The 21,694-nt window shown below is 40.3% G+C and overlaps 2 protein-coding genes across 2 annotated transcripts; both read left to right on the plus strand.

Moving 5' to 3' along the window:
* The first annotated feature begins 2,239 nt into the window (after positions 1 to 2,239).
* Positions 2,240 to 7,779, plus strand: LOC136665432 (odorant receptor 131-2-like). The gene is made up of 4 exons (XM_066643100.1): positions 2,240 to 3,125; positions 4,787 to 4,859; positions 6,280 to 6,445; positions 7,258 to 7,779. The coding sequence occupies exons 1-4, from the start codon at positions 2,240 to 2,242 to the stop codon at positions 7,777 to 7,779; spliced, it is 1,647 nt and encodes a 548-aa protein (XP_066499197.1).
* Positions 7,780 to 16,605: 8,826 nt separating this feature from the next.
* LOC136665534 (odorant receptor 131-2-like) lies at positions 16,606 to 17,478 on the plus strand. Its single transcript, XM_066643186.1, has one exon. The coding sequence runs from the start codon at positions 16,606 to 16,608 to the stop codon at positions 17,476 to 17,478; it is 873 nt and encodes a 290-aa protein (XP_066499283.1).
* The last annotated feature ends 4,216 nt before the right edge of the window (positions 17,479 to 21,694 follow it).

Raw genomic sequence — 21,694 nt, forward strand, 5'->3', positions numbered from 1 at the left:
TATAAACATGGTGTGTATTACGCAAAAAATGTGACATCATGATAAAGTAAAATGCTCAGTGTATGAAACAGTTACAAGAAACAAAGACAAAACTCTAATGACAAATGTTCAATTACAAACCAAACTGAGACAAAGACACATGTCCTATCAAAATTTAGAGAACAGGGAACATTTTTGAGCTCTGTTACATGACCTAAAATAGCTCACAGGTGAAGGTTGTTGAGAAAACATGAGGAACTAGAAAGGAAAAACAGACACACTGAACCAGCTCAGAAAACTGGTGAAATTGGAAACCCACACAGGGCTTTAGACAGGAAGTTAAAGTTAAACTAGTTAAAGTTGTAACTATACAAGAAAAAAAAAATTCAAATATTCAAAAGCATGGAAAAGCAGGTTGAGATATAAAACATGAATATTCCACAACATTGAACAGCTTGAATGACCACACTAGGGAATGATCAAATGGCTATAGAGGAGAATGACTCCGTGGCCACACTGGAGAATGACTGGGTGACCAAACTGGAGCAAGTCTTTTTGCCATTTCCTGGGCATCAGGGGTGCTGCTGCCAGGCCCTGGACAGCAGGATTGAAAACTGACAAGAATTAAAATTGGACTGAACCATCAAGACGGGCTAAAGTTGGCAGAACCAGCAAGACGAGGTATAAAGTTGAATGAACCACGGAGACAGGAGGAAAATGTTGTGTGTGGGATACTAGTACTGTCAAAGGCAGGGCATGTGCGTAGGCACAGACGGAGCAGATGGAGGGCATGCTGGTTGCTCCCTGATCAGTTTTTTTTCTTGCCCTCCAGAGCTGTGGTTCATACCAGAGACTGGTAGGAGTAATGAATCAGATGCTGTAAATCTCCCTGTGTTCATAATTCACTCTACATCCAGACACTTCATCGATGGTTTTCACAGTACTTCCTCTCTTCTCTGTGGTCTTTTTTAACAGCTCTCTCTGTTTTCAGATGATATCATGGTCTGTATCTCTCTATGTTTATTCCATCCCTCTGTGACATTTCTAATGCCAGAGCAATTTGTCATCATGTATTTCCCTTTGCTGTGCTCTATCCCTTCCTGCCTTCGATGAACCTCTTTCCTCTTCGTCTATTCCAGCAAAGATAACCCTGCTTGTACCTTATGCATAACACTTTTTTCCAACTGGATGATTGCCACATTGTGTATACATCCTGCCGTTGTGCGAAACACCTTTACAAGGCTCTGACGCATCCGTGCATACACTGAGCTTCAACCTGCTTAAGCAGATACTGGACAAGTTGATGACCATCTTCACGTTTTGGTGCCAAAACACAACAAAACAAGACTAACCTAAGTACAAACAAAATTGGTAAATGAAGATTTTTACTTTAGCATTACTCAAAGTAATGTACTTCATGTACTTCATGTCACTGAGGAATGCTCTTTAAAGTTGTATGTATTACATTTTAATTTAGGCAAAAAAAAAAAAAAAACAATACAATGACTAACTTTCATAACTGGATTCATTGTTCTTGTACTATTTTCTGTGAAATATAGGAAATATTGGCTTTAAATCTTTTGCAAAAATTGTTTATAGGACAAATGTATTCTCTAAATTTTTTTTCAGTGTGCTCTGATAGAGAACTGTTAAATGTATAAATCTGAAAGTATTACAGTAAACTAACTAGCCATGGATGATGATGATATAACAACATATGTCTAATGTAAATTTCATACAAGGCAAAATTATAAAGTATCTGATACTTTTATGGTCTTTTAAAGAACAGCTGTTTTATATATGCTGACACCATGAACCAGATTGGAGTATTTAGTCAGAATTGGGTCAGCTACCAAGTGCAGAAATCTCACCTAGTATTACAGAAAGAGTTTAGTCAGTATTTTAGGTAAAAGGGTACAAATATTTTGGCTATATCAGTAAGTACTCAGAAAATATTATTTAGATAATATCCTTTTCCCACTGAGATGCAAAAAGTACATTCATTCATTGTCTGAAACCACTTATCCAGTTCATATGAAATATTAATTTTCAGATTAGTGGAAGTATCAGCAAAGTCACTATGCAGTTATTAGTGAGAGAAGAATAAAGCTCCACCCTTGATGTTTTTAAAAACACTATAAATACACGAAGAGATAGACACTACATAGACGTCATAGGTGGAGATGACAGTTGCTTCACTTGTTTGTGTTTGTACCTAATTTTCACGGAAATGGCAAGCATTGCGAATATCAGTATAAGCATGGATCCAAGTGTGGAGTATTATCTTGGTTTACCGAGGATAATATTAGTGCAGGTACTTGTAGGGGTTTTCCTTTATGTGAACTGCCTGATGATATTCACTTTTCTGAAAAAGGAGATGTTCAGGGAGGACACTCGCTACATTTTGTTTGCCCAAACTCTGTTTGTTGACTCTGCTTTCTTGGTTGCATGTAATCTGTTGTTTATATGTACTAATTACCAGTTCCGTATCCACATGATTCCTTGTATTCTCATCTGTACAGCTGCAGCTATTTTCTCCAATTGTACTCCAGTGACTCTTGTGGCCATGTGTCTGGAGCGCTACGTTGCTATATGCATGCCTTTAAGACATGCTGACATCTCTACCAGCAGGAGGACAAGAATTCTTGGAATCTTTATCATATGGGGTATCAGCTCCATATTTCCTTTATTCACATTTATAGCATATCTTTGTGTGGTCTCACCTTCCACTCTGATGTCTTTTGATTATTGTACAGTAGAGGTAATGTATAAGGAAGAATGGCAAGCACAAATAAGTTTTACAATTTTGCTGGTTCTATTTCTTTTCATGATCATCATTGTTGTCTTCACCTACATCAAGATAATGCTTGTAGCCAGAGCTGCCTCCTCTAGCAAAAACAAATCAACCAATAAGAGTCTAAAAACAGTGATCCTTCATGCCTTTCAGTTGTTTCTCTGTATAATGCAGTTTATTTGCCCATATATAGAAATGGCTTTTTGGAAAAATGTCTTGGTGTTTTATAATGTAAGATATTCATTTTTCATTGTTGTTTATATTGCACCACGTTGTCTTAGTCCACTGATTTATGGACTGAGAGATGAACATTATTTCCTTGTTTTAAAGAATTATGCTTTCTGGGGCTTTCGTAATTGCTTAAAAACCTTGCCTATTTAATACAAAGCACAAAACTCTATATGACTGAAACTCCTAAAGTCAGTGTTTTTTATGTTAAGTTTAAATAATAATTTACAATCCTCATGATTATTACACCTTAGATATATGATACATTTATACATTTTATGAGTACTTATTAATTTGTATACCTTTGAGGATTCTGGATGCTAGTGGGTGACTAGAGGGTTCTTCTCTCACTGACATACCTGAAGAAATCTGCTTTTTAAATATGCAATGTTGAATGTGGCTGCTGCTTTTTGTTCCATGGGGCACACTGAGACTGTTCTCTTGTGTTTTCATCAGTAACAGACCTGAGCTTGTATATAACAGTGGAGCTTTCTAGGAAATGCATCTAATGCCAGGACAAAGTGCAATTCACTGTCAGGTAGGTATCAAATTTGGGGTGCTTTGAGGGAAGGGAGGGACACGAGAGGTACATATAAAACAAATAACTTAAAGTGCCTGTTAATTTAGATGTAAAAGTTAAGTAGACCGTATGCGATGATTGGTAATATATAAATATTTTTACAAGGATTGCTACTTCAATTTTGAATGAATTTGCCCATAATTATAAATACCTTAAAAATACTTACAAGACACTAGTGGAGCTTCTGGTGCTGCACAGGCATGGCTAGCTACAATAAAATCAGGTGATGTGACCTGGGTATGGCAGGGAGCATGCATCAGCAATGTTTTTTTTTTCCTGATTCCTCAGCTCATCAGCAGTACCTTTGAGTCATCACTAACTTATTATTATTATTATTACTATTATTATTATTATTTATTTTGCTACTTGGTAGTATGGACCATGCCTGTAAAGGCCAATACAAGGAGGCAAACTTCATAATTATTGGCACCCCTGGTTAAGAAGTGTTCTTTGGCTTTTTTAAATAACATAGGACAACAATGCAAAAAAGAGAGAAATCCAAGCTTTAATTCAAGTGCCTTTATTTGGTGAGAAAAAGATCACACATTAAATAATTAATTAAATAATTATTTTGAATAAAATCAAAACTTTGTACAACCTCCTGTTGCCAACAAGACAACACTTAATCTTCTCCTATAAATCTTCACAAGATGGGGGAATAGAGAAAGAGGGATCTTTGACCATTCCTCTTTGCACAACTTCTCTAAATTGTCTAGAGGGTCTTCTTTTATGAACTCTCCTCTTCAGCTAACCCAACAGGTTTTCTATTGGGTTGAGGTCTGGGGACTGAGATGGCCCTGAGTGGAGCTTGATTTTGTGCCTTGTGAACCATTTTGAATAGATTTGGCCACATGTTTCATTATCTTGCTGAAAGACCCAGTTACGACCCATCTTCAGCTTTTGGGCAGAGGCCACCAGATTCGGATTCAAAATGTTCTGATATTTTAAAGAGTTCATGATCCCATTTATCATTACAAGGTTCCCAGGTCCTTTGGAGGAGAACCAGGCCCACATCATCACCGATCCTCCCCCAAACAGCTTGTTGGCATGTATATAGCGCCTGATGATGGTTTGGGAGACTTTGTAACCCCAAGACACTACCATTTGATTCAATTCTCTTACAGTGAGCTTTAGAGAACTTTTTACTTCTCTTACCATTCTTCTCACTGTGCGTGATGGCAAGATACTCTTGTGTCTTCTTCCAGGCTTGTTTGTCACAGTTTCAGATGTTTTGAACTTTTTGATGATTGCTCTGACTATAGATAAGGACATCTGCAGGTGAGTGGCTATCTTTTTGTAGCCATTGCCTGATTTATGAAGGTCAACACACATCTGCCTTACTTGAATAGTGTGTCCTCTTGTCTTTCCCATGTTTAAGAGTGAGTAAGAAAAATAGGCCTCTGTGTAATGCCATATTAATACCCTAGGGAAAGAGGAAGTGATGAATTACTAATTAAAGGTTCCTGGATACTTTGATCCACTTTATACACTACAGTAGAAATGACATAAATGGTTCAAATACATTTATTTTCAAGCTGTTTAAGTTAAGGGTGCCAATAATTGTTGAACAGGTAATTTATGGTAAATAATTATTTCTTAGTCAGGATTGTTTCTTTATCTTTTTTCAAATAAAAAAAATATATATATATTTTAAGGGTTTTAACACATTTTAACTAGGGGTGCCAATAATCATGGAGGGCACTGTATTCTGGGCTGGAGTTCAGGTAAGCTTAAGAGTGCGTGGATCCTAATGCAATGGAGATGCAAGGCATTGATGGGCAGCAAAATGATAATTGACATGAGTGTGTATGAAAGAGTCATATGTTTCAGAGGTCTATTAACTAATGGTTAGAATGATCTGGGAGTCCTTGAATGGAAGCTCTAGAGGTAGCACTGCTCCTGAAAGAATGAGCAAATGTGCGATGAATTAAATATACTGAGAGAGAAGATGTGTCAAAGTTGAAGAAGAAACCAGGGGTCTGTGGCTAAAGAAACCGATTCTGTTATGTCAAACACAACTGGCATTTATTTATACTTGGGGGAGGGTCTCATTTTCCAAGGTGGACTTGATCCGTGATTACCACAAAGTCCCTGTGCCCTGGTGGATGTTCCAAAGTCTGGTGATCACCACATTTTGCCTCTTTGGATTCCTTTGCATGTTGTTCGGGCTCAAGAATACTGCCCAACCTTTCCAATGTCTCATGGATGGCATCTTGCACTACTTGCCATTCAAAGACACACAACACACAGGACTGATGAGTGGTTTCTCTTATTCAGCACCATTAAATATACACTGGCAGAGGTTAACATTCAGGCACACCCTAACCCCTCACCCATTATTATTCCCAAGGATGCATCAGACTACAAGGTAGGGGCAGTGCATGAGCAGTGGGTCAGTGGTGATTGGCAACCTCTTGTGTTCTTCAGCATTAAATCGTGAGCTGCTCACCCTGTACTTGGCTGTAGCTTTTCCTTCTGGAGGGCCATCTGTTTTCCGGCTCAGTTGTGCCTGGGCATGGACATTGGCTATTCACGGGTGGCATCATAGCAGGTGTCCAACATATAGGTCCAGGCTTACAGGATAGCAGTTAGCCTCCTGGCCTGCTGCAGGCAGATGTTCTATTCTGTGATGCCAGAACAACATTCCTCGGCAACATTTCCATTGGTGAGTGCAAGCCAATTGTTCATGTGCACTTAGATTTGGTGGAGCCGCTGCCTCCATCCCGTGGGTTCTCAAACCTCTCCACACTAATAGAGAGGTGGGTCCCACAGTTTGGTGTCCCTCTGCAATTTTCTCAGACCACAGCCCTCAATTCACCTCTGATCTCTGGAACACCATGGCTCAGGGCCTTGGGGTCAACCTAGTATGACCGCCGACCAGCCAACAGGAAAATGAGTTGTGTGAGCTGTTCGGTCACTACATGAAAACTGCATTCCGGGATGACGGCTAGACAGACAGGCTCCCCTGGTTGCTACTGTACAAACAAATTTTAGAGGTGTTGCTAGTTTAAAATTTATAAGGTGCAAAATTATAAATGATTCACTTTCAACATTTCATACATCATGTTTATATTATTGACAATTAAAAATGTTTTAGCTAATTTTTCTTCTAATACCCCATTCAGTGGGCTCTGATGGAGAAAAGTTAAAAATAAATAAATATAAAATGATAATAGTAACACTACTAGCTATGGAAGATGGTTGTATGGAGGGCAGTACCTAATTAGCAGGAAGGGCAACAAAAGAGAACAAAAGCAAAAGTAAAACACAAAACAAAACCAAAGAATGTAACACAAGTAACACATGTTCATATGAGATATGATGTATTAGATTAACAGAGACATCAACAAATCACTATGCAATTATTAGTCAGAGAAAACTATGGCTCCACCCTTGATGTCTTTAAGTGAAGTTATGCTAATAACATAATTTTGGGAGTAGGACCACGCCCGAACTCCTCCTCTCAGCCCTATATATACCCTGCAAATTCACGTCATTTCTGCGACAGACAAACTCGCCTCATTTAGTTCAGGAGACGGATCTTGACTCGACTGCTTCACGACGTCAGCTTGCTCCTCCGCGCTGAGTCATTCCTGCTGATCCCCATATTCGGAGCCGTGTTCGGCCTTTATCAAGCCCACTGAGCCTCCTGTTTTAAACTCGCTCCTGCTAAAAGCTATGGGACTGCCCGGTATCTGAAGTAACGTACGGCCGTTGTCACGCCTGCAACCGCTTCAACTGTTCTATGCTCTGCTGTCTTACCCGCTCTGGATCGGTGCTCTGTTCTCCTGCTTCTCCTCCCGCTGCATTCGGCCTCCCAAGTGACCCCCCGCATATCCCTCCGACGCTGGCGAAAGGCTTCGAGCCTCCCCTTATCTTCATCTTCGGCTACGCTGCTACGGGACTGCCTCGTGTTTTGGGGAACGTGAATCTACCGTCGTCACGTCTGCGGCTCCACATCTACGAGCTCTACAGCGCCTCGAGACTCCCATTTCCTCCTCTCCGGCAGAACAGCCTCGGCGTTCTAGCAACGTGCTCCGAAACAATGGCGTCGCTCACTCAGCTAAAGAGAGAGAAACCCGTCTGCCAGTGTAAGGATCCCCTGCGCAGCAATGTGATGACATCACAACCGTCTATCTCCGACGCCCCCTGCTGGAGTATCCTTCGTCTTCCCGTTACCCTTTCTGGTCGTGTCTAAGCTGGAGACATTAGCCTCAATGTCTTATAGTCTTTGCTGTCTCACAGGTCGGTGCCTTAGAGGGCTGTTTTGATAATAATATAATTATCTGAGCTGAATTGGATAATGGCTTAGAATCTGCATTATTTATGCACATCTCCCATGCAGTAGTTTACCTACACTGCTTGCCAAACTGGTCCTATCTGAAATGTTGAAAAAAAAATAGAGCAAAGCAGGCAGCATGTTTAAGCTTCCATTCCAAACCGGCTCCTCTTTCCATCTGAACACTACCTTGATTGACAGCATCGCACCCATTTAGACAGCCCTCCGAGTTCATTTCGTTCTCTCTTATCCTCTCTATGCATCATCCCACCCCTCCCCCTTTTTCTTTCTCTACATCTGTCTCTACGCATCATCCCACCCCTCCCTTTATCATCCCACCCCTCCCCTTTTTCTTTCTCTACATCTGTCTCTACGCATCATCCCACCCCTCCCTTTATCATCCCACCCCTCCCCTTTTTCTTTCTCTACATCTGTCTCTATGCATCATCCCACCCCTCCCTTTATCATCCCACCCCTCCCCTTTTTTCTTTCTCTACATCTGTCTCTACGCATCATCCCTCCCCTCCCTTCATCATCCCACCTCTTCCCCTGTTGCAGCCGCAGCTGCATGCCTCAGACCTTCTAGCTCGCACCCCTCTATAGGTGCTGCGGTGGGCCTGTCTCCTGTCCAGCGCTCTGACCACTCGACGCGGTCTACTCTTCGTAGGTCTACTCTACGCATCATCCCACCCCCCCCCCTTCATCTTCCCACTTTTTCCCCATTGCAGCCGCAGCTGTATGCCTCAGACCTTCTAGCCCACACCCCTCTATAGGTGCTGCGACGGGCCTGTCTCCTGTCCAGCGCTCTGGGCACTCGATGCAGTTTCCTTGTTGCACAGCTTCCTCACCCTAGATTCGCTCCCATCCGATCGTCTCATTCTCCCAGCCTCTACATCAGCAGCTTGCATACTTCATGGACACTCATCCCAACCTCTTTAATTTGCGGCCACGCCATACCCCGCCTCTAACATTACAATTCTCATTTTTCTATTTAGTTGCTGCTGCAGACCCTCATCCTGACTCCTCTGCTGATGTGCTTCTCCCAACCTCTGGCTTCCCGTTTATACTCTCTTTTCAGATGCTGCTGTGGACTGTTGTACCAGCCCCTCCTCTGTGCTGCCTTGCTGCTCACACTCTACAGCTTCTAACTCCTGCTCTGTTTTCAGGTGCTTCGGTGGACCTTCATCCTCCACTTCTTACTGCTGCACTACTCAGAGTCCCTGACTTTCCAGCTCATCGTCTTCCCGGGTGCCGTTACAGGCCATGTCCTAATCCTCTGCTTTGCATCTGTCCCGCACCCCCCCTCTTCCTTTACAGCACACCCTCTCTCCTGATGTGGACCTTCATCCTAATCCCCTTCCCCTCGTGGTTTCGCTGCATCCTGCCTCTTCCTTTACAGCCCTCCTCTCTCATGCCACAGACCTTCGTCCCAACCCCATTGCTTTGCGGTCGCACTGTTCCAGCTTATGCTCTCTCCCTAGGTTACCTTGGACCGACACTTGATGCCACCTAGGGCACCTGTTATTTCAACACCCTCTAGGCATCTTTGTATCTTGTAGTCAACTTTCTACATTGCCACCTTGCTTGAGCACCTCGGCACTTTTTGGATTTTCCTCTTCCAGAGTTTTCTCCCGTGTGACAAAATGCCTTCTTTCTATCTCGCTTTCCTGCGGTGCTGACCTTTTTGGGCTTCTTAACTAGCCTCATCTGTCATCCCTCTAGATCACCATTCCGTTCTCGATTCTCTCTATGCCATTGGAAAGGAACCACCAGGGCACACCTGCCAACGAAGAATATCTCGTTTAATTAACACTGCCCCTCTGTAGTACTTGACTTCAAGGCTGATACTAATCCACTTTCCACCCATTATTGCCAGCCTCAGACCCCTCACTATTACCCAATCACCATCAATTACACTGAAGTAGAAATTGGACTTAGCAACACTCTGTCCAGTGCATGGCGGCCTAGATAAATGTCACTATTATTGTTACACTGTAGCAAAATGACATTTAGCTGGTGATACGTTAAAATTCTATCACTAGTTGATCAATTAGGATTTTTGCCAATGCGATGATCTTGTCCTCTTAAGACCAACTCTGACTCTATATCACTTTTCGCAATCATCACCCCTTTACCACTGCGGCATCTGAATACTCGAATTACCAGTCACACTACAATTTCCGTTATCATAATCAACAAAGGACATTCAACTTACTCATGCTATTTCTCTACCGTCTCACATGACACTCAGTCATACACCAGTTTATTAAAGGTAGTTCATTCAAAGACTCACTAACCCCTTCATTTCACCTAAACACAATCAGGACACCAATCAAACCCTTGACCAGAGTACCTGAACCTATCCATTCTGTAGCACTTAATGACCAGCATTCCTGTAAATTTTTGGGGGTCCGGCTTCATACGCATTCATAAGCCGCCCTGAACTCTTCCCCAAAAGACTTCTGAGTTTGCCTCCCCGTTTCAGCCTCTGCGGGCATGGTCCGTACTAGCAAAAAGCACTATAAATACACAAAGGGGGAGACCGGTGTGCAGTACACCACATTGATTTTATCATAGGTGGAGATGATTGTTGCTTCATTTGTGTTTGTACCTAATTTTCACAGAAATGGCAAGCATTGCAAACAACAGCATAAGCACGGATCTACTGGAGGATACTTTTATTGTACCAAAGATGATATTAGTGCAGGTACTGATAGGGATTTTCCTATCTGCCCATTTAATGCATAGTAAACCTTATTTTACTAATATTCATTAACTCATTAAGTTTTTTTGTTTGTTTAATGTGTGAATAATAATGTACAATACCCAAGTTAAGTACACCGCTAAACATTTAAAAACTTGTATATATATTTTATGTAACATCTGCTCAATCCTTTCAGGATTCTGGATGCTAATGATAGATTAGAGGTTTCTCCCATCACATAACACATCTCACAAAAAGTACTTGTTAAATGTGGCTGCTGAATTTGATTCCACAGGGCACAATGTGACTGTGTCTTGTGTTTTCATCAGTAAATGTGCTGAGCTCTTGTATAATTTCTCGTATAACAGGAAATGTATCTAGTTTCAGGATGTAGTGCAATTCCCTGTAAAGTTAATATCAATTTAGTGGTGGATTATGGGAAAATAGGGACGTGGGGTTATGGGTAAAGGCTCCAAACGTCATTTCATACAATACATTTGATTTGGAGCTTATTTGGTCTATTGCTACTCTTTGACTGTAATGAAGACAACACCTTATTCTCGTAAAGGGGCCTTAATTACAAACACAAGTTCTTTTTTTTCTTTCTAGTTCAGAGCAGAGCAGCTGAATGAACTTAAATTTTTGTAAATAGTCAGCAATTTTAAAAGAGAAACTATATACTTCTAGTGCTGGCTAGAAATGAGGTAGCGAATATCTGTGCCTGTGCCATGCATAGAAATGCCAGCAGTACTGCTGTTTCATACACTCTTACTATCATCATATCAGTGCCACTGCTGTTTTGCATTTTGCCCACCAGACAAATATTATCTAGTCAGTGGGAGCTTTTTTTATGAAAAATTTGATGAAATTTCTGAACAAATGATGATCTACACCCTAAATTTTAACCAACAAGATGAATCTATATAGTACTGGATAATATGGTCAAAACCTGTAACTAATTCATTTAGAGCTTTACCTAATATACTGCCAACTTAGGTCATGTAAAATGAGCAGATGTGATCACCTATGTCTGTTCCAAATATTCCAAATTTCTGCCTTTTCACCAATTAAAGAACAACTATTTATGGATGGTTTTAGGACTGTCACTAACAATTTTCTATTAAATAATCTGACTTATTTACCCATTATTCAATGAATTTAAACAATTAATTTTTCTTTTAAATATTAGAATTGATACCAATTTATTCACTTTTTATTAAGTAAACTGTATTTCAAAACAATTCAGCACAAAACAGAATGTAAACAGGGTCTATTTATTAAACTCAACAACTCAATCATCAACATCATTAAAATGAACATAAAAGAGGGATTCTTATTTGTTAGTAGAGCAAGTCCAAACAAGTCCCACATGCAAGTTTGTTGATGGTGGAGCAGAGGGATGCCAATGTTTCAGGATGTTCTTATACCTGTGGCCTTCTGGTTCTCTCCTTTTAGTTAAACTGTTATAGTCAGCCGGAGTCATTAGCCACTCTCTGGAAATGTTTACATTTTCTGCTTTACATTCACCCATAATAATAATTCCATCCCTTTACCTTTTTTCAGAGTAAATGACCACTGATGGATGAGCTCCCCTCCTCTACACTTCAGACCAGCTACCCACATTCCAGCCACCACGACTTGCCTTGGACTATCTGCTCCACCCTACATTTTCACAGACTCCTAACTATTACTACCAGTAATATTAATAACAATAATAATATATAAGAATAATAATATCATCATCGGGCGGCACGGTGGTGCAGCAGGTAGTGTCGCAGTCACACAGCTCCAGGGACCTGGAAGTTGTGGGTTCGATTCCCGCTCCGGGTGACTGTCTGTGAGGAGTTGGTGTGTTCTCCCCGTGTCCGCGTGGGTTTCCTCCGGGTGTTCCGGTTTCCTCCCACAGTCCAAAAACACACGTTGCAGGTGGATTGGCGACTCAAAAAAGTGTCCGTAGGTGTGAATGTGTGTGTGTGTGCCTGTGTTGCCCTGTGAAGGACTGGCGCCCTCTCCAGGGTGTATTCCCGCCTTGCGCCCAATGATTCCAGGTAGGCTCTGGACCCACTGCAACCCTGAATTGGATAAGCGGTTACAGATAATGAATGAATGAATATCATCATCACCAATGCTTACATTAATAATGCTATCATTATATCAGTACACATAAGCATAACAGCAGACCTATGTGATATATAGGGTCCTTTTAATTTTGTCAATAATTTGTAGGGAGATTGACCAGAGAAGGATAGGTCCCCCCTTGTGAACCTTGGATCCCCCCAAGGTTTCTTCTTCAGCTCCGAGGGAGTTTTTCCTTACCACTGTCGCCCTGGCTTGCTCACCTGGGTTTTTTTATATATACATTTTTACATTTCATGTCAAAATGTCTTTACTGGAATTCTGTGAAGCCTCTTTGTGACAATATCAGTTGTAAAAAGCGCTATACAAGTAAATTTGATTTGATTTGATAATACCTAATTTGGTCTTTTCGAATTTCTTTGCATACCTTTCAGGCTCAAAAATCCTGGCAGACTTTCAAGCACCTCATGGACAGTGTTCTGCATGACCTGCCTGTCCTTTTTGTTTACCTGGATGGCATCTTGGTGGCCAGCACCTCAAAATTGGAACACCTGCAGCACTTCAGGACCCTGTTTGAATGGCTGTTGGCACGGGTTGATCAACAGCCCTCCCAAGTGTCAGTTTGGGCTGCCCTCAATTGATTTTCTTGGCCATCACTTCACTGACATGCAAGCTGTTCCACTTCCAGCTAAAGTGTGAGTGAGTCAAGATTTCACCAGTCCACCCACCATCAGAGGAGTTCCTAGACATGATTAATTTCTACCACCGATCCCACACACAGCCAGCCTCATGTGCCCTCTCTATGAGGCACTCAAAAGTGGAGCATCCAAGCATAATCTGTAATTGACTGACGAGAGTGTGGCTGCATTCTGTGTCTTGAAGCGTGCGCTGGCTGAGGCTACTGTGTTGGCACATCCTTCTCCTGACGCTACCATTTCCATCACCATGGATGCATGAAGTTTATGCAGTGCATGAGCATGAGCAATGGGTGGATGGCACCTGGCAATAACTGGCATACTAGCATTGTTCAGCCACCAACTCCGACCTAGCAAGTGCAAATATAGGCTGATCTAATTCCAATTCTACAGGTTGGCCGTTAACAGCATGCAGCTAACAGATGCCCCGTTCTGCAACAGCATGTCTACTCTCATGTGTGATGTCTTCACAGGCCATCCCAGGCCCATCGTCCCAGCCAGTTGGTGTAGATTGGTTTTTGATGCCTTACACAGCCTCTCTCACCTGAGTCTACAAGGCAGAGCATTGACATCAAGGATTTTTCACCCCAGCACCTATGTCACAACACAGGTTTCAGCAGCCTACTCTGCACACTTGATACATTGTGCTTATATTCAGGCCAATTAAATATAAGTTTTAGATCATTTGCACATAACTTACATTTTTTAATAATTTTATACAGCATCACATTTTTCTGGGAAAAGAGTTAGTAGATCAAAAGGAATTATCAAAATGTCATATTCTAATACCCGATTCAATGGGCTTTGACGGATAATGGTTCAAAGTGGGTAAATCTGAAAAGATTACAGTAAAACTACTAACCATGGAAGATGTTAATGTAATCCCATGCAGGTTAACATATGTCATGACTAATGTAAATTTCATACAAAATATTATTAAAAGGTATATGACAAAATTATGATCTTTGAAAGAACCTATCTTAGGACCAGTCTAGGGGTTAAATAGTAGTCATAACATAAAAAAGTTTAAAAAAAAAGAAGTCCACAGCTGTTTTAAAAGTGGTATATTGATGTTTTTGCCAAGGTTTTTAACAAACTGGTGTCAGACCAAGCCCAAATAACAAATATAACCATCTAATTTACACATACAGCGCCCTCCATAATTATTGGCACCCCTGGTTAAGAAGTGTTCTTTGGCTTCTAAAAAATTCTTCTTTTTTTTTAATAAAAAAAAAGAGAAAAATCTAAGCTTTAATTCAAGTGCCTTGATTTGGTCGGGAAAAAAAATCACACATTAAGAAACAAATCTTTTGAATGAAATCATGTGTGCCACAATTATTGCCACCCCTGGTGTTAGCACTTTGTACAACCTCATTTTGCCAACAAGACAGAATACAGAAAGAGAGTTCTTTGACCATTCCTCTTTGCCCAACCTCTCTAAATCATCCAGAGTTCTGGGTCTTCTCCTATGCACTCTCCTCTTCAGCTTAACCCACATGTTTTCTATTGGGTTGAGGTCTGGGGACTGAGATGGCCCTGAGAGGAGCTTGATTTTGTGCCTTGTGAACCATTTTTGAGTAGATTTGGCCACATGTTTAGGGTCATTATCTTCCTGAAAGACCCAGTGTTGACCCATCTTCAGCTTTCGGGCAGTGGCCACCAGATTCTGATTTAAAATGTCCTGATATTTCAAAGAGTTCATGATCCCATTTATCATTACAAGGTTCCCAGGTCCTTTGGAGGACAAACAGGCCCACAGCATCACTGATCCTCCCCCATACTTAACAGTGGGCATGAGGTGTTTTTCTGCGTACTCATCCTTGGTGTTATGCCAGACCCACTTTGAGTGTGTGTTGCCAAAAAGCTCTATCTTGGTCTCATCTGACCAAAGCACACGGTCCCAGTTAAAATCCCAGTACCACATGGCAAACTCCACCCGTTTACGTTTATGAGTAAAACTCAGGAAAAGGCTTTCTCCGTACATGCCTCCCAAACAGCTTGTTGGCATGTAGATAGAGCCTGATGGTTATTTGGGACACCTTGTAACCCCAAGGTACTACCATTTGATTCCTGAATACTTTGATCCACTTTATACACTACAGTAGAAATGACATAAATGGATCAAATACATTAATTTCCAAGAAATTATTAAAAGCCTTAAAATAAATCATTTTTTTTAATTTCAGAAGCATAATCTCACTCTGAAGAAATTTAGAAAAAAGCAACCTTCAACTTAAATGAAAAAAAAAAAATATTGACTAAGAAATAATTATTTCCCATAAACTACCTGTTCCACATTTTAACTAGGGGTGCCAATTATGGAGGGCGCTGTAAAATAAGTTAAATTATGTACCAAACAAAAGAAATTAAAATACACAGTCTTACCTGACTCCCTAACTAAATAAAATAGTGCTCACTCCTACATAAGTCCACATAAGTACAAATGCCACTAGATAGATTGTTGATGCAAACAGTGACAAGCAGAAAACCTGTAGTCAGATAAGTACAATTAAGCATTCACACAATAAACAAAAGAGTATAGAACTAATGCTAACATAAGCATTTTCCATCCTTGATATACAAAACTATGTGCTAGTTTGGTCTTTAACTAAACAAACAAGAAAGTATGGCTGTTGGTATTAGCACATGTAGCTGGCTGTAGCCTGCAGAGTCTCAGGCCTCCAGCAATATAGTATAGCTCCAGCAATACCTCTGCATACTCCAGGGACAAGCCATGGTCCATAAAGGAGGGTGGAACCTAATTAACAGAGAGAGCAAAGAAAAGTGAACAAAAGAAAAAGAAAAATCGCAAAACAAAAACAAACATACTACCAAGGAGTGTAACACATGTACATGTTGAACCCACTGAGCAGACTGGAACACTGCCAGAAATGGCAAATCAGCTGAGAAGTGCAGAAACATAAACTAGTATTAATAAAAAAGTTAATTATATTATATCCTTTTCTCACTAATATCTAAAAATGCACAGTTCATATGAGATATGATGTATTAGATTAACAGAGACATCAACAAATCACTATGCTGTTTTAAGTTAGAGAAAACTATGGCTCCACCCTTGATGTCTTTAAAAGCACTATAAATACACAAAGGGGGAGAGACACATGTGCAGTACACCACTTTGATTTTCATCATAGGTGGAGATGATTGTTGCTTCATTTGTGTTTGTACTTAATCTTTACAGGAATGGCTAACATTTCAAACAACAGCATAAGCACGGATCTACTGGAGGATACTTTTATTGTACCAAAGATGATATTAGTGCAGGTACTGATAGGGATTTTCCTTTATGTGAACTGCCTGATGATATTCACTTTTCTGAAAAAGGAGATGTTCAGGGAGGACACTCGCTACATTTTGTTTGCACAAACACTCTTTGGTGACTCTGCTTTCTTGGTTCTATGTGATGTGCTGCTGTTAGGTAATCATTACCAGTTCCGTATGCACATGATTCCTTGTTTTCTCATCTGTACAACTGCAGCTTTTTTCACCAATTGTACTCCATTGACTCTTGTGGCCATGTGTCTGGAACGTTATGTTGCAATATGCATGCCTTTAAGACATGCTGACATCTCTACCAGCAGGACCAGATTTCTAGGAATCCTTATTATATGGGCTATCAGCTCCATATCTCCATTATTCACGGTTATATCATATATTTCTCTGGTCCCTACTTCCAATCTGCTCTCTTATGCAGATTGTACTGTGGAGGCACCGTATAAGGAGGAATGGCAAGCACAAACACGTTTTATAATTTTGCTGATTCTTTTTATTTTCATGATCATCATTGTTGTATTCACCTACATCAAGATAATGATTGCAGCCAGAGCTGCCTCCTCTAGCAAAAACAAATCGACCAATAAGAGTCTAAAAACAGTGATCCTTCATGCCTTTCAACTGTGTCTCTGTATAATGCAGTTTATATGCCCTTATATAGAAATGGTATTTTGGAATAATGTCTTAGTGTTTTATAATGTAAGATATTGCTTTTTTGTTGTTTTCTATATTGCACCACGTTGTCTTAGTCCACTGATTTATGGACTGAGAGATGAACATTTTTTCCTGGTTTTAAGACATTATGCTACTTGTGGCTTTCATAAACATTTACAGAGTTTGCCCATTTAACACACAGTAAACCTTATTTGACTAATATTAATTAACTCTGTGTTTTTTGTTTAAAATGTGAATAATATTTTACAATACCCAAGTTAATTACACTGCTAAACAATTCTAAACATCTATAAATATCATTTAAATTCTGCTCATTATTGGATTTTAAATTTTCAGTGCTAATCATAGACTAGAGGTTTCTCCCATCACATAACAAATCTCACAAAAATTGCTTGTTAAATATGGCTGCTGAATTTGATTCCACAGGGCAAACTGTAACTGTGTCTTGTTTTTTCATCAGTGAATGTGCTGAGCTCTTGTATTTGGTTCCAGGACCAAAAGCAAATTCTCTGCAAAGTTCATACCAATTTTAATTGTGGACTGAGGGACTGTGGGTAAAACCTCCAAACCTTGATCACACAAAAGTAAATTCATAAAAATCAGTTTTATACCAAGCTACTCATTGATTCTTATTCTCATAAAGGGGCCTTAACAACAAACACAAGCTTTTTTTTTCTCTACCGTTCTGAGCAGAGCAGCTAAATGAACTGCAATTTTTGTAAATAATCAGCAATTATTAAAGAGAAACTACATACAACTGGTGCTGGCTGGAAATGAGGTAGCAGATATCTGTGCCTGTGAAGTGCACAGAAATATCAGTGCCGCTGCTGTTTTTCATACTGTCCCCCAGACAAATATTTTCTAGTTAGTGGGATCTTTTTTTCTAATCATGGACAGAGTAGTTGGGTTATTGAAATTTCTATGCAAATGATGAGATACACCTTAACTTTCATCCAACAAAATGTGCATATATGTGGTCAACGGGGTTTATATATTACACTGCAATACAGCAGCTTTAAATTGACAACATCACAAAAATTATTCTTTATGTTAGTAGTGCAAGTCCAAACATTTACTTATTAAAACCTTTATCAAAGGTAGTTCTCAATGTTAAACAAAAAAAAAGATTTTTTTTCTCAAATCTAAAAAAAAAAAAAATTAATTCATTTATTCATTCATTATCTGTAAGCGCTTATCCAGTTCAGGGTGCGGTGGGTCCAGAGCCTACCTGGAATTATTGGGCACAAGGCGGGAATACACCCTGGAGGGGGCGCTAGTCCTTCACAGGGCAACACACACTCACACACTCACTCCTATGGACACATTTGAGTCACCAATCCACCTACCAACATGGGTTTTTGGACCGTGGGAGCAAACCGGAGCACCCAGAGGAAATCCTCACGGACAGTCACCCGGAGGGGGACTTGAAGCTACAACCTCCAGGCCAGAGTTGTGTTTTCACTTAGCCCTTAAAAGGAATAAAGTTTGTTTCATCTGGATTTTTCTTGTAAGGCCACATTTTGCCTTAGCGGCTCTCTTTAATAATAATAGTAATTATAATAATAATTAGTTCAATTTATATAGCGCCTTTCACAAACCCAAGGGTGCTTTACAATCATAATAATAATAATAAAATAAAAATATTAATTAATTAAAGACACAGAGAAGAGAAGAATAATGTTTTGTGCAGTGATTTGAAGTGAGACAGGGTTGAACTATTACGAAGGTCAGGAGGAAGAGAGTTCCAGAGCTTGTGGGCAGCGACACTGAAAGACCTACCACCCAAAGTAGAAAGTCTAAAAGAAGAAACAGTAAGAAGTCCAGAGTTAGAAGATCTAAGACAGCGAGAGGGACAATATGAAGAAATAAGATCAGAGAAATATGTAGGAGCCAGACCGCGTTAAAAGAAGAATTTTATATTTAATCCTAGACTCTACAGGAAGCCAATGCAATTGATGAAGTACAGGAGTAATATGAGCTCTATGCTTGGTGAAAGTAAGATCCCTGTCTACAGAATTCTGGATATACTGGAGACGACTGGTCAGTTTAACTGGTAGACCATAAAAACTTCTTCACTCTCATATTCAGGAGGAGGTGACCTGAGCAAATGTGCAGGGCTCAGGGACTGGGCTAATGGCCTCTCTGATTGAATGGATGCATTAAAAGCCCACTGTAGATGAGACAATACCTCACTTACTCGATGGCTGGGGCAGCAAAAACACACTTGTGTTGTTTGAGGTGGTGTCTTGGTAGAACAGTGAACTCTCCATGGAAATGCTGAACATGACACATTGTCATGGCCACATGGACAAAAATGAAATTGAGATGAGGGTTTAGTGGCACCTGGAGATAACTCTGGCAGAGTTCCAACTTGGAAAATATTGTTTACAGATGAAACTGGGAAGTAAACTCTTCTTTCAATTGCCACCATCAAATTGAAGATCCGAGTCAGAGGAAACAGGTCAAAGCATAGATCTGTTTAATAATGTCAGCTACCAGCATATTCTGTAACTCCACTGAGATGCCTGCCCACAGTGCTAGTGGAGAGCTGCAGAGGGACTGTATATCTAGTGTCACTTTAGGATCGACAAGGCGTCAGTAGGTGAAAGCAGTGAGGCAGCTTATACTGCAAAACTGGGCAGGCCATTGCTGTTGCGTTACTGAGCCTGTGGCATCTAGCAGAGTAAAACCAAAACTACTGAAAAGGTAAAGACGAGGAGGATGGCCCTGTAGCATTTCACATGGAATTTTAAAGTGGATATTATCTTGTTGCTGTATCTCAGTGGCAACCGGAGGAATATGTATAGCCATGCAGAGTAGTGAAGGAGGGTTCCAGAGGCTTGTGGGAGCAGAAACATTTGTAAGTGGCCAGGTTAGGGTTAGGCTGCTTTCAGGTATGATAGTAGGGAGGGAGGTGCCTTGGGGCTGAGTGCATTAACAGGGGAATACTCACCAGGAGTCAAAAGGCTAGCATCACAATGTAAAGCCAAATCAACCTGAGACGCTGGAGGGCTGTCATTAATGTCATTCGTTTTAGAGCAACAGTCATTTTATATGAATTTATATGAAGAATGAGCTGGACCCATATCAGTTCTTCTCGTAGAGCCCCAAATTTGCATATGCTGCCAAACCGTGCAGGTCTGCCATCAACTGTGTCCACTGAAACATGACCCATTTTAAAAGGACGGTCATCAACAGCAGCTGTGTTGTAGTGACTCCAGGGGTCCTGATCATATGTTGTCCCTCTTGCCCTAAACAGTGCAGTAGCACTTCATGCTGTCTCCCATCTGACACTCCATCCAAACCAGGTGCTAGGACGTAGGTTGTGAACAAGGAATACCATTGAACCCATTGAATGGCAGGTCACCCAGCATTAACAAGGAAAAGAGTGGCGATAGAAACCTTTCAGCCACTTTTCACCAAAGATTCCTTAGAAAGCATTTGTTGCACCCAGTTAAGCTATTGAAATCTTGCCAATTTATCTATTTATTCCTGAGATATGCCATCTGATGCCATCTGGGTATCAAATTGAAAATGGGCAAAACAACAAAATGGACAAACTTTCAACATTTCATACATTGGGCTTATACGATTGTCAATTAAATATAGGTTTTAGATCATTTGCACATAATTTGAGAGAAAAAAAATTAAGGAGAAAACAAGAGAAAAAGAATGGCGTCCACTCCTACATAGGTTCAGTATATGCAACTGGATAGCTTGTTTATACAAACAGTAACAAACAGAGAAACTATGGTCCAAAAAGTACAATCAAGCATTCACACAACAAACCAAAAAGTACAAAACTAATGCTAACCTTCCTTGATATACAAAATAATGTTCTAGTTTGGTTTTAAGAAAGTTCAACTTAAGAAACAACTACAAAGTCTGGCTGTTGGCATTAACCCATGTAGCCAGCTCCGGCATTCAGTGTCTAAGACCTCAACTCCAGAAAGAAATACCCCTGCACATCCAGAAGTAGCCAATCACAAGCCATTGTCCATAAATGAGGGTGGTACCTGATTAGCAGAGAGAGCAAAGCAAAAAAACAAAACAAATAAAAAACAAAACAAAACATAAAACCAAGGAATGTAACACATGTACATGCAGGCTGGAACATGGCCTATAGTGGCAAACCAGCTGGGGAGTGCAGAAAAATCAACTAGTATTATAGAAAGAGGGTAATTAGATTTTATCCTTTTCTCATTAAGATATAAGAATATACTGTTTATATGAGATATGATGTATTAGATTATTAAAGACATAAGCCTATCCAGTTTTAAGTCAGATAAAACTATGGCTCCACCCTTGATGTCTTTAAAAGCACTATAAATACACAAAGGGGGAGACCCGTGTGCAGTACACCACATTGATTTTCATCATAGGTGGAGAT

This window comes from Hoplias malabaricus, chromosome 1 (assembly GCF_029633855.1).
Source record: "Hoplias malabaricus isolate fHopMal1 chromosome 1, fHopMal1.hap1, whole genome shotgun sequence".
Taxonomy (NCBI): Eukaryota; Metazoa; Chordata; class Actinopteri; order Characiformes; family Erythrinidae; genus Hoplias; species Hoplias malabaricus.

Coding starts and splice junctions, on each gene's coding strand:
- LOC136665534 (XM_066643186.1), top strand. CDS start 16,606: ATGATATTAGTGCAGGTACTGATAGGGATTTTCCTTTATGTGAACTGC.
- LOC136665432 (XM_066643100.1), top strand. CDS start 2,240: ATGGATCCAAGTGTGGAGTATTATCTTGGTTTACCGAGGATAATATTA. Junction 3,126..4,786: donor TTATGCTTTCTGGGGCTTTC/GTAATTGCTTAA, acceptor GTCTTCTTCCAG/GCTTGTTTGTCACAGTTTCA. Junction 4,860..6,279: donor ATAGATAAGGACATCTGCAG/GTGAGTGGCTAT, acceptor ATGTGCACTTAG/ATTTGGTGGAGCCGCTGCCT.